The 14,732-nt window shown below is 40.2% G+C and overlaps 1 protein-coding gene across 1 annotated transcript in view; it reads left to right on the top strand.

Moving 5' to 3' along the window:
* Nucleotides 1-14,732, top strand: part of LOC141767575 (contactin-associated protein-like 4) — a 110,284-nt gene that overhangs the window by 42,409 nt on the left and 53,143 nt on the right. Inside the window, exons 4-6 of the mRNA XM_074635043.1 lie at nt 682-829; nt 3,297-3,500; nt 13,853-14,028. Coding sequence (XP_074491144.1) covers nt 682-829; nt 3,297-3,500; nt 13,853-14,028 — 528 coding nt within the window. The remainder of the gene's footprint in view (nt 1-681; nt 830-3,296; nt 3,501-13,852; nt 14,029-14,732) is intronic.

Consider the following 14,732-nt stretch of genomic DNA (forward strand, 5'->3'; position numbering starts at 1 on the left):
ACACACTCTGAAGTAGGGAGGACAGACACTAGCAGAGCACATGCACACATTACCACAGATGCAGCTTGTTTTCGTCCCCTCACCGATGTTAATGCAGGTGTTGCTCTACAGTATGTGAGCTGTTTGCCTGTCAACAATCCCACTGGATTCCCACAGGCAGCTGATTGGGAAAATAGAGCCCATTAGTCTTTTAAGAGAAGCTTGGTATACGGACACAGAATAGGTCCCAGAGTTATTGATCACTGGACACAGAGAAAGGGAGAGACATCAGCAGTTAGGATCAATGCTCTCTGTGAGCTCGAAGTTTTAAAATGCAGAAAGACTGTCTTAGGATCAGGGAAGTTAGAGAGTTTTTCTGCACAAGAGCTAGTGCATCTCTTCTTTTTAAATATTGTTTAATTACAAACATGTTTCTATTTACATGTCATGCTTTGTCAAAAGAAAGTTATAACTTTTAGTCTCTAGGATGGCCGCAAAAATTCAAAAGCGAATACATTCCCTTAATACCATGAGCATAACACCTATGAGCATCAAAGTACAAAAGAGATCCTCTGTCATTGTCTACTAAGGAACTAATTACTGCAAAAAGTTTCCCGTCAGATCTTCGCTGCTGCAGCTACCGGTAAAACATGGGTGGTTGTATGTAAAAATGAGGCAAACTAACATGTGGTGTTGTTTCAGGCTTTTCCAGGTAACAGTAATGCAGACACTGTGGTCCAGTACAAACTTAAAGAGCCGGTGATAGCCCGCTACCTCCGCCTGATTCCTCTGGACTGGAACCCCACTGGGAGGATCGGACTCAGACTGGAGATATACGGATGTCGTTATAGTAAGTCCGATCTCTGTATTTGACTTCTTTGTCAGTTTTGGATCTTGCTAATCCTTTAAAAAAAAGATGTCTAAGATGTCTATCAAATGAAGATATGAACATAAAATTATGTATCAATCTTTTTCTGTGCAGGCTTATTTACATTATAGTAATTATTATTGCAATAAGTGTAAAAGTACTAGAAATATTCATAGTTTTAGAACATTTATTTATATTCAGTGGCGTAGATCAAAGATGCTGCATGTGTCAAGATAATACCCAATAATTATTTTGAGGCATTAATTATTCTTAACCATAAACGAACAGATATAATACAGGGTTGGGTTAGGCAGGAAATTGATTGATTGTTTTATGGCTCAAAGAGAGCTTACTTTATGGTTCAAACAGGCTCAAGTTCTTCTATTCATACTTAACAATTGTGACTTGTCACATCTTAGAATAAGAACGTATATTGGCTGTAGTTATCAGCACCGGATTTTGGGTACAGAAAAGAACAGACTCAAACACTGTCTTTGCAGAAGGTTTGATTTTGATAAAATAAAGATATAAAATGTAACTCCTTCAAAAGCATGATCAATGCCTTAGTGTACTCAAGAATATATATGTTTTTTCTTTTTAGTCACCATTTAAGGGTGATTTCACAAGCCAACATTTATTTCATTTTAATCAAACTCTGGTGTGGTTCAACCCCTGGTGTGGTTCGTTTGGGCGGTTATGAACGCAGTAATCATACTCTGGTGTGAACCCAAAGCAACTGAACCGACTCCGCTTGTGAGAGGTGATCTGGAACCATTTCTAAGCGAACCAACACGCAGGCTGCCTATGTGGGCATTTGTTGAGATGTACACAGGTCAATGACAGGTTAACATGAGTGGGAGAGGACTGACCTGGACTTCTGCAGAACTCCAGATCTGCAGATGTTTCCTTGACATCTTGGCCAAAGAAAACATACATCCATTCAGGGTCACGGGTCGGCTGAAGCCAATCCCAGAAGACATTGGGTGAAGGCAGGGTTCACCCTTGACAGGTTGCCAGATTATCACAGGGCTGACACATAGAGACAGACCATTCACGCTCACATTCCCACCTACAGGTAATTTAGATTCAACAATTAACCTAACTTGCATGTTTTTCAACTGTGAGAGCAAGTACCCGTAGAAAACCCACGCTAACAAGGGGAGAACATGCAAACTCCACACAGAAGGGCCCCAAGTCGGGTTTGAACAGAAAACATACAGAATATGCTAAATAAAGTCTGCAAAAAAGTGACGTTTATACAGTCCTTTGAGATAAACTGGAGGAGAAGGGATTCAACAGCAATATTTCAAAGTCCACGATTCCCTGTAAGTGGCAACTCTCGAGACGAAAAGATAAATTCGATTTTGATTTGGTCGGCTTTAATTTGTGCGCTGTGAAACCGAATTAGACTAAATAGAAAACTAACCAAAAGTATCAATTTCACTCGGATTCTGACTGGCAAAACAGACTATGGCTTGTTAAAGGGCCCTAAAACAATCACCACAATGGTGCTTAGGACCAAAAACTTGACTGTGAAGAAACCAAAGAATCTAAAAAATAAACAGAGTACAAGTGGTCGACAGTGTGCATGATTCTTTAATTTGAGCGTTGAGCATTGAGGAAAACACTGATGATACTGGGAACACAGTTATGTTTATTTTACAGATTCACATGATTTCTGCTTTCACAACACTGTAATTTAATTACTCTCGCTGGTCTTTTTTGCTGCTCTGTAGTCAGTAGCAGACACTAGACCAGATGGTTTTACTACGGTGTTTGGAGGGTTTGTACATCAAGGGGCCAACAGTTTTCTTGCTCATTAGAAAGTTTGTTTAGAGAGGAAATCGATACCTTCAAACAACAATAAAAAATACAGTCGTGCACTAGAAAATATGGGCTGTTGTTGGTGAGGTTTACAGTGACCACATTGTCTCATATGGTGTTCGATAAGAATTGAATTGAAATGGAAACTTTCAGTACATGACAAATTCCTCCACTGTGAAATACAGTACAAGCGAATCAAGCACTTGAGGTCACTGCAACAAAAACATCCTAAATTGAATGTCAGTCAAGATTGTTCCTGTTGTGTTGTTGGCAATAATATTTCTTTATTCACAAGCTCACACATCCTCTATAGGTGTGATAGTCGCCAAGTTACAACAAGACTTGACGTTTTTCACATTAACCTCTTAAACCCCACATGTTGCTCAATACAAACTCATACTTTTTAGCCAAACATTGTTCAAAACTCACAGACGTTTTATTTTAAACTCTAGTGGGGATTCAAAATATACACGCTGGATGTTAAGAGATTAAAGCTACACGCTTACAACTACTACTAGCAAACTGAACGCAACACATGTTTATACGTCAAGTATTACTGTTATTGAAGAATAAAGTGTATCTCTGTTTGTATGATAAAGCTCTTCCTCCTCCTGTCGTTCTAAAGCTTCTGACGTGGCCAACTTTGACGGCAGCAGCAGCCTGGTCTACAGGCGGAGCGTGAGGCCGAGCTGGACGGCGATGGAGGTCGTCTCTTTGAAGTTTAAAACCCTGAGGAATTCTGGGACGCTGCTTCATGCGGAGGGACAGAGAGATCACAGCCTCACTCTGGTGTTGGAGAAGGGACGGCTGCTGCTCTACCACCAACAAGGTATCAACATTATTCTTTCCATATTTAGAAAGATACTCGAGGGAAAATCACATGTTAAAGCAGCACAGAGACAAGAAGACAGATACAGAACTATTTAAATGAAACTAATACAAATTAAATATGGAATTAAGGAACCTAAAGAGGTGGCATTAAATAGCAATATACAATATATTACATTACCTTACACTATATAAGAGCATTGTGCAAACATTTGTGTAAAAAGAAATCCCCAAATCCAGTAGATCAACTCCTACAGCCATGATGTGTGTACAATACAGTTCAATGTAGGTATAACCCTGTGTCTAGGCCGCAAGCGTCGCCTCAGCGTTGCGCTCACGTCATGACAGCATTGACACAACACTGAAGCCACTGTCGTTAACCGTTTCTGTCGTGTCCGCAAATTTCAAATCGTCGAGCATTGAAATAGCAGCCAAACTTTCTGTGGAGTGTGCAGTTTTCCTGTTATATGTGTGAGTATTCCTGATCTATTTTTCCATCAACACTGATGCATAAGATTAATTTGAAACAGGTTGTATCTTTCTCTGAGCCCGAGCAAGGCCTGCACTAAATATTTTGACAGCTAGGTGACAATCTCACACTAAACAATGAATGTTTTCCGGCGGCTGATAAAGTTTGAGAGTTTGACAATTTTTTATTTGTATACCACTTTTCAAAACAGAATCACTAAACAAGCAGCAATAAATGAGAACAATGTAATCAAAGAACAAGGTCAGATAATTAGAGAATACAAATAATATGATCAAATTATAATAATTAAAATCATAAAATAATGTTAAAACACTAAAATATGTAGTAGATCATAGTAATGTATTAAAGATGTAGTGTTTATTGGCCATCCACCTCACGTTTACGTGCATATTATCTAAAAAAAATAGGCTTCAAGCCTAAATAAAGCCTTGGCATCATCGGTCTGCGACCTCCAGCACTCACTGGATCGGTTCGCAGCCGAGTGTGACGCAGTCGGGATGAGAATCAGCACCTCTAAATCTGAGGCCATGGTTCTCAGCAGGAAACCGGTGGTTTGCCTACTCCGGGTAGGGAATGAGTCCTTACCCCAAGTGAAGGAGTTTAAGTATCTCGGGGTCTTGTTCGCGAGTGAGGGGACGATGGAACGTGAGATTGGTCGGAGAATCGGAGCAGCAGGGGCGGTATTGCATTCGCTTTACCGCACCGTTGTGACGAAAAGAGAGCTGAGCCGGAAGGCAAAGCTCTCGATCTACCGTTCAATCTTCGTTCCTACTCTCACCTATGGTCATGAGGGTTGGGTCATGACCGAAAGAACGAGGTCGCGGGTGCAAGCGGCCGAAATGGGTTTCCTCAGGAGGGTGGCTGGCGTCTCCCTTAGAGATAGGGTAAGAAGCTCAGTCATCCGTGAGGGACTCGGAGTAGAGTCCTTGCTCCTTTGCGTCGAAAGGAGCCAGTTGAGGTGGTTCGGGCATCTAGCACGGATGCCTCCTGGGCGCCTCCCTTGGGAGGTGTTCCAGGCACGACCAGCTGGGAGGAGACCACGGGGAAGACCCAGGACTAGATGGAGAGATTATATCTCTACTCTGGCCTGGGAACGCCTCGGGATCCCCCAGTCAGAGCTGGTTAATGTGGCCCGGGAAAGGGAAGTTTGGGGTCCCCTGCTGGAGCTGTTGCCCCCGCGACCCGATCCCGGATAAGCGGTTGAAGATGGATGGATGGATGGAAGCCTAAATAAACTCGCAGCTGAAACGCAAGCCTGCACAGAGCCGGTGTAGACAGCTGCACAGATTAACCTGAGACCGTATCTGTTACGTGATACGCTTGCGGTCCAGACACAGGGTTAGTATGAATAATAAATTCAGTACACAAAATAATATATTAAAGTATATAATGTTCTATATAGTGTGTGCAGTATATGTAACATACACACACTATACAGTGATGAAACACTACTATGAAATATATATGAAAGCACCATTCAGTGCTTCTTTACTCAATATAAACTTCTGCAATCAAAAAAGGTTTTCTAAAAAAGAGATTGCAATCTTTTTAACACAATTCCTGGTTTAGGTGAGGTTATAGATGAGTATCTGGATGGATCTACAATCATTTTGTGCTTTTGTTACTTAAAGCTTTAAGTCCTGCTGGTTTTCAGTCTTGCCGTACTGTATAGTTATGGACTATTTTACACCTGGAACATCGAGTTAACGCAGTTTAAATTGTTGGTAGAACAAAACACAGCCACAGTCGACTTCCTGAGGACTTGGGTTGAAAGCCGGTGATGTAAGTTGGCTGAAACTTTGGATATTTGAATTTAATTAAGTGCTTTGCAACTTGGACGGCTTTTCCAGCAAACTCTGCAGCTTTATCTATCTGTTCATTGCTCTGAGTAAATGTCAGCTAAACGCCTAAACCGTACAGTGTAATTATGCACTCTCTCAGGCTCCAGAGCATCCTCCACCCCGTCTCTATACGGGGAATTTAATATCTTGCACATTTTTGTCCCCACAATGAAATGGAGGGAGCTTCAAGTCTGTCTCCGTCCATCTGCTGGATTGCTTGCGTGTTTGTCAGATGTGATTTCTAAGATACTCCTGATCCAATTTTGAGGAAACTCACGGGAATTATGCTTCTTTCTGCTTATGCTGATTAGCTCCGTACAGTGTTTACTTGTTTATCCATATGTCACAAGCAATATCTCAGACAAAACTAATCAGATTTTGAATAAACTTGGGGAATTGGTGCAGTTCACCATTGCAGGCGTGCAGCTGCAGGTCAATGACTGTGGAAGCGATGACAGCATTGTTTGTTGGGGAAAACCTGTTCAGTCTCGTCTCCGTTTTTCCAGACCTTTTCCTCACTTTCCCTCGATCAACTGTCTCTCCCTGTCTCGCTCTGTTTCTCTCTCAGCTTGACATCCGCTTTCATATTCTCTCCCTTTTAATCTATGATGGATGTTAGCAACATGTGTTAAGGATGAACTCTGTGGAGCACAGTGGGCTAGCACAGCAGGCTATGGGAGGTAATGTGTGTGTGCGTGTGTTGGTGTAAACAAGGTTAAACCTAAGGTGTTGTTGGACTGCCAAACCGTTGTATTATTGCCATATGGCAGAGCTCTCATCAACCATGCCATCTGGCTGCTTCCGTACTCTTTTGCATTTAGGATTGAAATTTTAAAATTATATCCCGTAAATTATTACGTCGCAGGAATTTGTAATAATATTTCCTGGCAAAACAGGATTTCTTGCCCTAAATTAAAGGGTAACTTTTTCAACGTGGACCTTATTTTTGCCATATTTTTGTGTCTAAGTGACTAATGGGGACTACAATTGTTTGAAATTGGTCCAGTAATGAGGGATAATGCTGTAACCGGCAGCCAGAAAACGAGCTGCGAGGGCAAGTGAGGGAATGTAACGTTACATACGCAACTGACAGGCTCAGATTGGTATTATAAGTGTCTGGCAACATTATGGAAATGACCCTACAGAGAAATAATGCAATTTGGCAGGTAGCAAATAAGTCATAGAAATAATAAAAGAGAGCACATCTTTTAAAATAACAAAATAACATACATCAATCAGAACAGCCCTGTCTCCTAAAAATTACGTTCCCATAAAATGAAACTGCATCGTGAATTATGTTTCGAGGGAAATGTATTTTGTTGCGGATTACATTTGTTTGTCCCCTGTTCACTTATTTTAATTTACGTCCGTAGCTTAATAACTAACAAACGTAGTAGTTTTAAGCCAAACCATTATGCTTTTTTTACTAAATCTAACAAAGTTAAATAGTTTTTTTTGTATCGATATCGATACTGGATGTTTGAAACGGTTTCAATACTCATTTCCCGCAATATCTATACACAGGTTGGTACCACATGTGTTTTCTGCTCTCTTCTCTCCAACAGCGAATTGACACACACACACCGCTATTTATCTTTTAAATCTTTAATTTGATGCCCTCAATGTTGTGTCAATATTTCCCTTTGGTAGCAAAAATTTGTTATTGAATATCAATATTTTTCAAGGTATTGTATCGAAGTTAGAAATTCCACTATTGTGACAACATTAGTTTTTTGAATTGTTTTGTTTGAAATTACAGTGTCGACCACGTGTTTAATCCGTATTCTGGGAGGAAAACGTAATTGAGAATGCAGTTTAGTTGTATGGGTAATTTTGTAAGAGACAGGGTTGAATCAGAAATGGAGTAGATTATAAAGTGAATGTAAATTTGCTGTAGTCAGCTGTAGTTCATACCTCCTTCTGCTTCCTCCCACTTATCTTAACCTCTCTCTCTCACTCCTTCTCTACATCTTGATAATAAAAACAAAATATTGTCCAATTTCCCTCCAGTTGGGAAGGGGTGGAAGAGTCTCAATTCTCTGGTTGTATTGTCTGTCTGTCAGTAGAGAGGCGTTATCTGCAAAAGCCATCAGTCTGACATCGGCTCCCTGAGTGACGCCTGTCACATCTCGCTGCTAGACCCATGCTGATAGTCAACAAACTGCTCAAAGAACTCCGGGTTGCCGGGAACGAAAATAAACACTGATCGTTTTTGTGATGGAGCAGAGATTAGATTGAGCTATGATAATCCAGTGTTGCAGCCAATAGTGGAAAAAAAACAAAAACTCAATCACATCACTGTCACTGTATGCTTCTCTCTCTGGCTCTTGTTGTTTCCTGCCTGCCTTGCTGCCCCCTTTCCCTTTCATTTTCTGCCTTTTCTATTTTCCTCTCTCTCCATTGTTATTTATTACAGTCTTTCTCATATGTTGTCGCCCCAATTCTGCCCCTGCTAGAATTTTTTCAGAGGTGATTATTTGCCTTTTTTCGATTGCATGCTCTTTGTCTTTCTCTCCTCTCTCTTTCTCCCTCCCATTCACACATCCTCCTCCCTCCCTCACACTCTCCCAGGAGTTTGCAGTCTGCAGACAGTGTAATTTAAATCAATAGCTTGGAGCATCCACCCTGAGCCACAGCATGCTCCTCCACAGTCAGCTGTTGGCTCAAGAGAAGAGAAGCAAAGCTTAAACTAAGGGAGCAAAGATAAAACCTGAAGATTTAGATGCATTATATCTATAGCTCCAGAGTGTGAGCTACTCTCTGGGGCTCTTCATACTTTTATCTCTCCCATTTGGCAAGCTGATCCTGTCGGTCCGGGGCTTCTCTTTAACAGTGATGCATCATGAGATAAACAACAAGCTGGCCGAGACACAGAAGAGCCAAAGACAGCTAATGATGGCTAACATTGAGCATCAGTGATATGTGTAGCTTGTAATCAAACAAACATTAAGAGCTTGGCCAGAGCAGATGTGTTTTTGTTAGACACAGTGCAACCACCATTAGCATAAATTAATGATGAATGAAAACAGAAAGACAGACATAACAAACAGATAAATACAACAGTGAGACAGTTAGACCCTCTCTATCTGCCTGTGGCTGTCCAAGCATGTTGGAATAAAGTGGCTGGCTCATTAAGATTTATGTCCGCTATCCAAAACCATCTCATTTCCCCTCTGCTTTACATTTATCAAAATGTCAGTTTGCTCTAATGTAGCCAACTGCTTCATAATTCAGTTCCGTTCTGAACTGTCACGGGAAAGCTGTAATACACAGCAGTAAATACACGGGAGGGCTGGCGTGTCTTGCTTCAGTGCGTTCTGGACGAGTGGTGTTAAGTATTGCTGACTAAATTGGGATGGCATCAGGAAGGCGTGCAGGGCAAGTTGCATGTTAAGCGAAATCCTGTCTTTTCTGCTGTGGTTGGTTTTGTGGTTGCTGGCTGGGTTATGATGTGAAAAAACACTGAATATTTCAGATTTTACAGTCACGAAACATCATCGTAATCACAAATGTTTTCACTAATCGCACAGAGCAACAAAAGCTACAATCAGATGAATGTCTCCGGACAAAGTGTGCTAGTTGGCAGAGAAAATAGAAGACAATCGTGGCGATTACTAATGCATTTGCTTACTCTATTTCCAGTTTTTCTACAGTGATTTACAGTGAGCCTCCAGGAGTTACTGTTGTAAACAGCCTCATAAGAGTTTCAGTCAGCAGCCTCTGTATTTTCAGAGGAGCCTGAAATTGCTAAGATAGCCATGGGATTCTTACTGTAACACACTCCCCTGCTGTATAATAAGTTGCTTACTGCTGTTTACTTCTGTGTGCAGCCGCAATACAGTTTCTATCTCAAAATAGAAAAGATGATAAACTACACACATAGCTGCATAGTCAAGGAAAGGTAAATGACTGGCCACTCTGAAGACAATAGGAGAAAGAAAGAGTATATGGTCTTACTCAAACTGGGGCATTATGATTCAGCCCGGTCGCATGAAAAGGCGTATGATAATAATGCAATAATGTGCAAGGCAAAAGCATGCAAAAAGAATGCTGTTGTTGCTTTAGGTGTGTCATTTCTGCATTTACATTGCTGTCTGTACTGACAGCAATGTAAATGCATCCACGTAAATAAGCTACGCTCAGAGCTAGTGACTTAGAATAAAAAGGGAGATGGCAGGCGGGAGGGGAGGTGGATGGTCCAACAAACACAGGATTTTAAACCAGGTGTTTTGTTTTGCAAGTGACGTTACTGACGATTATGATGTGGTTTCCGTACTTATATGACATTGTTTCTGTATGTATTTTACTTAGTTTACGTACTTATTTTAAGGCCAACCATGGCGCTTTCTTAAACTAAACTTAGTGGTTTTGTTGCCTAAACCTAAGTGAGTGGTTTTGTTGCCCCCCTGCTGGTAATACACCTTCTACTACATTACACATGTGCAATATTCACTCCTTCATAAAATGGAACAAAAACTGTGATATATCACCATTTCTCACAATCACAAATCCTTATGACATCTTCAAGTCCCTTGTTTTCTCCAGACAACTGTCCAAAACCAAAGATAATCGGTTTACTGACACATATATCACATTTGAGAAGCTAAGAAGCTGAAACCAGAGGATTTTTGGCTTTTTTGTTTGAAAAAATACTTAAAACGTGTAATTAAGTATCAATTAGTAGGTGATTGGTTTTCTGTCAACAACTACAATTACATAACTTATTATTTTAAAGTAAGACATACTTTCATGTATTGTTTCTTGCTGATCTTTAAACGTTTTATTAATGTTATCACGTGTTAAATAATATTGTTTCAGTCTATATACTGTCTTGTCAGTTTATGTATTATTTACTTTACTCTGTTTATACAAATGCATTGGCTACAGGGTTTTGATCAAAACATCATGCCAGTAAAGCCTGCATGAATTGAATTGAAGAGACAGAGAGAGACCAGTGACATTCCTCCCATTAATATCACTGCACTGCCTCCTTTTTTCCAGCTTGTTTTATGGCAATAAACTAAATTCTCAACTGTGACTAAAGCTGAGAATTGGTTTAGAGAAAGAACATCATTTTTACAGTCAAGCTGTATTTCAAATAGCAGCACCACGTGGCGCTGAAATGCTGAAACAATTATGACAGTCACTCCTGATAAGACCTTGTCATTGTCGTCCTTCATAAACAGATTTAGAGCTCGAGCAAAGAGCCATAATGGAATAGCAGACAGAATATGATAAGGTGATATTGCCTCAGGGAGCTGTCTGGAGCGGTAGACTCCGGGAAAGTGGAAAGTAGTCTTCAGTGCAGCCTCCTCTGCTGAAAGACAAGCACATTCAATATTAGTCTACTCAGTATGGATAAATCAAGCAGTTATTGCAGTGTAACACAGTTGTGCTCCTTAGTTTGGGTGCTCTCAGACTGAACCTCCTTCCTCACAATGTCCTCGAAGGCGAGGCGAGGAGGAGAGGAGGAGTGAGAGGAATTAAGACTGATGGAGAGTAATAAAGGGAGAGGGAGTTTCATGAATGAACGTCAAGTGTTTCTATAATTGTTTGCCCTCAGACTTCTTGCATCGATCGCCACCTTTCTATTTTCCACTTATTCAAGTTGTAACCAAATATGTCACCTCATCACATGGCATTAAAGGAATAGTTAGACATTTTGGGAAATGCTGTTATCAACCTCAGTCTGTATATTAAGCATGGAGCTGGACCCAGGAGGCGATTAGCTTAGCTTAGCATAGAATAAAGACTGGAAGCAGGGGGAAAATAAGAAGCACTGTAAAACATTTTAAACGATAACTTCTATAGTTTTCAACCTGGGCCACGTTTTTCTGTCTAAGTGATTAATGGGGATAACACTTTTTGTGAAAACAAGCACTTTTAGCAGACGTAAACTGATGGTACCAGGTTTCCCCAAATAATTACATTACAGCTTGTTTAGCGGCTGCAGCGTACTTCCTCAATACTGGACCAGTTTCAAAAAGTGTTGTCCCCATTAGTCACAAAAACATGGGAAAAGTCCAGGTTGAAAAATACCCAAGTTATCCAAGTTAAGCTGGTTCAACATAAAAAAAGTTTGGGTCATTTGTTCAAAGTCTTCTAATGAGTTGTGAAAATGTTAAACTAGGAATTAAGTTCAATAACTTACAGTATATATTTACATTAAAGTAATCATAAAAGAAGAGTTGATTCCACAAAATTGTAGTGTGATGTTTTACAGCATACCAACAGTTCTAAAGCTCACTAATGAACACATTGTATTGCATTTTGTTTAATCTATGTGCAGACATGTAAAAACAACAATTTGTGGTTTTGTGAAGAGTTACGTGCTGTTTCTTGGTGAGCAGCATGGATGTATAAAGAGGTCGGGCTCCCATTCATTCCTATGAGAGTTGCTCAGTGGCGCATGAAGCCAAAATGGCGATCTTCCGCATCCATTGGGTCCATGTGAGCGTGAATGGTTGTCTGTCTCTATATGTCAGCCCTGTGATATTCTGCCGCCTTCGCCCAATCTCAGCTGGGATTGGCTCCAGCCCCCCCTCCCCTCGAACCTGAATAGGATAAGCAGTTACAGATAATGGTTGATTAGATGAGCTATAACCAGGTTTGGAAAAAAAGACATCCTTTGGTATTATAATTAAAAGTTTAGCACTCGACAACTAGGCTACAGTGCTGCCAACATAAGCAATCAAACCCGTAATCACAGTTTGATTCAAAACAGAGCTGTTTAGATGGCAACAACACCTGAAAATACAATGCTGAAAACAAAGCAGACAAACACACAAAAAAAGTCCAGATGGTTTCTACAAATGAAAGAATATAGATTAAGGTTGCCTTGAGGTTTGAAATAACTACCAACCTTCAAACAAGATAGCTAGCCTCATTTACACAGAAACATGAAATAAAAACAAAATAAATGTTTACTCTGATTGGTGCATGGAAGTAAATGACATTACCTTTTTCCAATTGAGCCTCACTTCAAACATATGAGATGAGCACAAACGAAATACAGAAGTAAACAAAACTGTTCTCAGTTGAAAAATGAGTGTTCATCTAGGACTACATCACTCATAGGAAGAAGAGTGATGAAGAGTTCTCTGGTTGAGAACATAGGTTTTCAGGGACTTTAACACAGACGTATTTTCCAAAATGTCAAACTACTTCTTTAAATGCAATCTATGCATCTATCTATGATAAAGATATCTCTCTATCTCTAGATATAGAGATAGAGAGATATAAATATAAATCTCTATATCCATATCTATATCTCGCTATGTCTATATCTATATCTCTATATCTCTCTATATCCATATCTATATCTCTTTATCGCTATATCGCTCTATATCTATATCTGTATCTCCTTTTGTCTTTATCTCTTTATATCTGTATCTCCATTAAAGGAAATGTCATTCATAATTAATGGCTTAGTGTATCTCGCTCCTTCTGTTGTAGCTCCTTCAGTCAGCAGAAACTCTTTCCTCTCCCAACACGTTGGGGGATGCAGAGATGGATCCACCAATTTGGACCTGCTGGTGTTGGGTCTGTCATTAATTATGTCCTGCTGTCATTTTGCAGCCTCATCATTTATCGTACTCGGCCCTCCTCCCTGCCAGCATACAGATATGTTCGCTCGCTAATGAGAGAGGGTGACCTCGGTGACCCCCTCGCTGTTTGAAACAAAGATGAAAATAATCTTCTGAAGCTGCAATGTTTCCACGACTTTTTGTTTTGATAAATCAAACATGAACCTTCCTTTAGCATTTCCTGCACTGCCAGACAAAGGAAGCATTTTAAAATGATTTCTTCAAGCATGTCCTTGTTAAAAATGCATTATGGAGGAGGACACAGAATGCTGACCTCGACGTGTTTTTTGAGGTTGTACACCTCAGGAGAAAAAATCAAAGTTCCTCAGCAGGAAATGCACATAAGAGGATTTCTGTATTAGCTACAGTCATTGCTCAGCCACCATCAAGACAACAACACAATTGATTGTTTTCCACATCCTCACCTTCCTTGCAGGTGTGAGTTCGTCCTCCGGCGGGCAGCTTCTTGTTTCTGTGGGTAGTCTGCTGGATGACCAGCACTGGCACCATGTAAAGCTGGAGCGGCTCAGCACTCACCTCAATCTCAGTGTGGATAAAAGCACTCATCAGGTTCACATACCGGCTGAGCTCAGCCACTGGGACATTCACCAGGTGAGAGAAACTCTTCAGCACATAGAAGGACACGTTTTAAAGTGGTACTCTATTTAGAAGTTAGTCTTTTATGTATCAAACACCTGTACACTTGAAAGGTGGCTACAAAAAGTTTTGTCCTTTATGGAATATGGCAGCCAGGGTCTGAAATTAACTTTTTTTTTTTGTCTGCCACTTTTGAAATCTATGCGCTAAATGAAGGAATAACATTTTATATCTGATGTCATTCAATTTTTGATATATTTTACATAAAAAACATTATATACATGGTAAATTACAGTGTTTGAATTACACCGTGGCTTCCAGGGAGCCCTGTTTTTCGGGGATTGGGAGGGTACTGTACTGTACCGTACTTTACTATTGTCATCTATAGTGGTTGTTTGCATAAAAACACACGATTCAAATGATTACGATTATTTAAATATTTGCTTTAATCAAAAAAAAAATCGTGATAAGTTGTTAGGAAGTTAAACATGTCATAATTCTCTCTCTACATTTGAACACATCATGATAATGTTGTAATTTACCTTCACCCAATAGTCATTTTACTGAGCAGAGTTTGAACGCCTCATAATTGTAACTCAATGGCACCTCCGTTAACTATGTTATTTAACCAAACAGAACTGTGTTGCCCACCTGCTTCTAACAGGTAACGTTACAAATTCTCCTCCTGCCGATTTCAACACGGATTTGTTGTTCACACT

Source organism: Sebastes fasciatus, chromosome 5, assembly GCF_043250625.1.
Source record: "Sebastes fasciatus isolate fSebFas1 chromosome 5, fSebFas1.pri, whole genome shotgun sequence".
Classification (NCBI taxonomy): Eukaryota; Metazoa; Chordata; class Actinopteri; order Perciformes; family Sebastidae; genus Sebastes; species Sebastes fasciatus.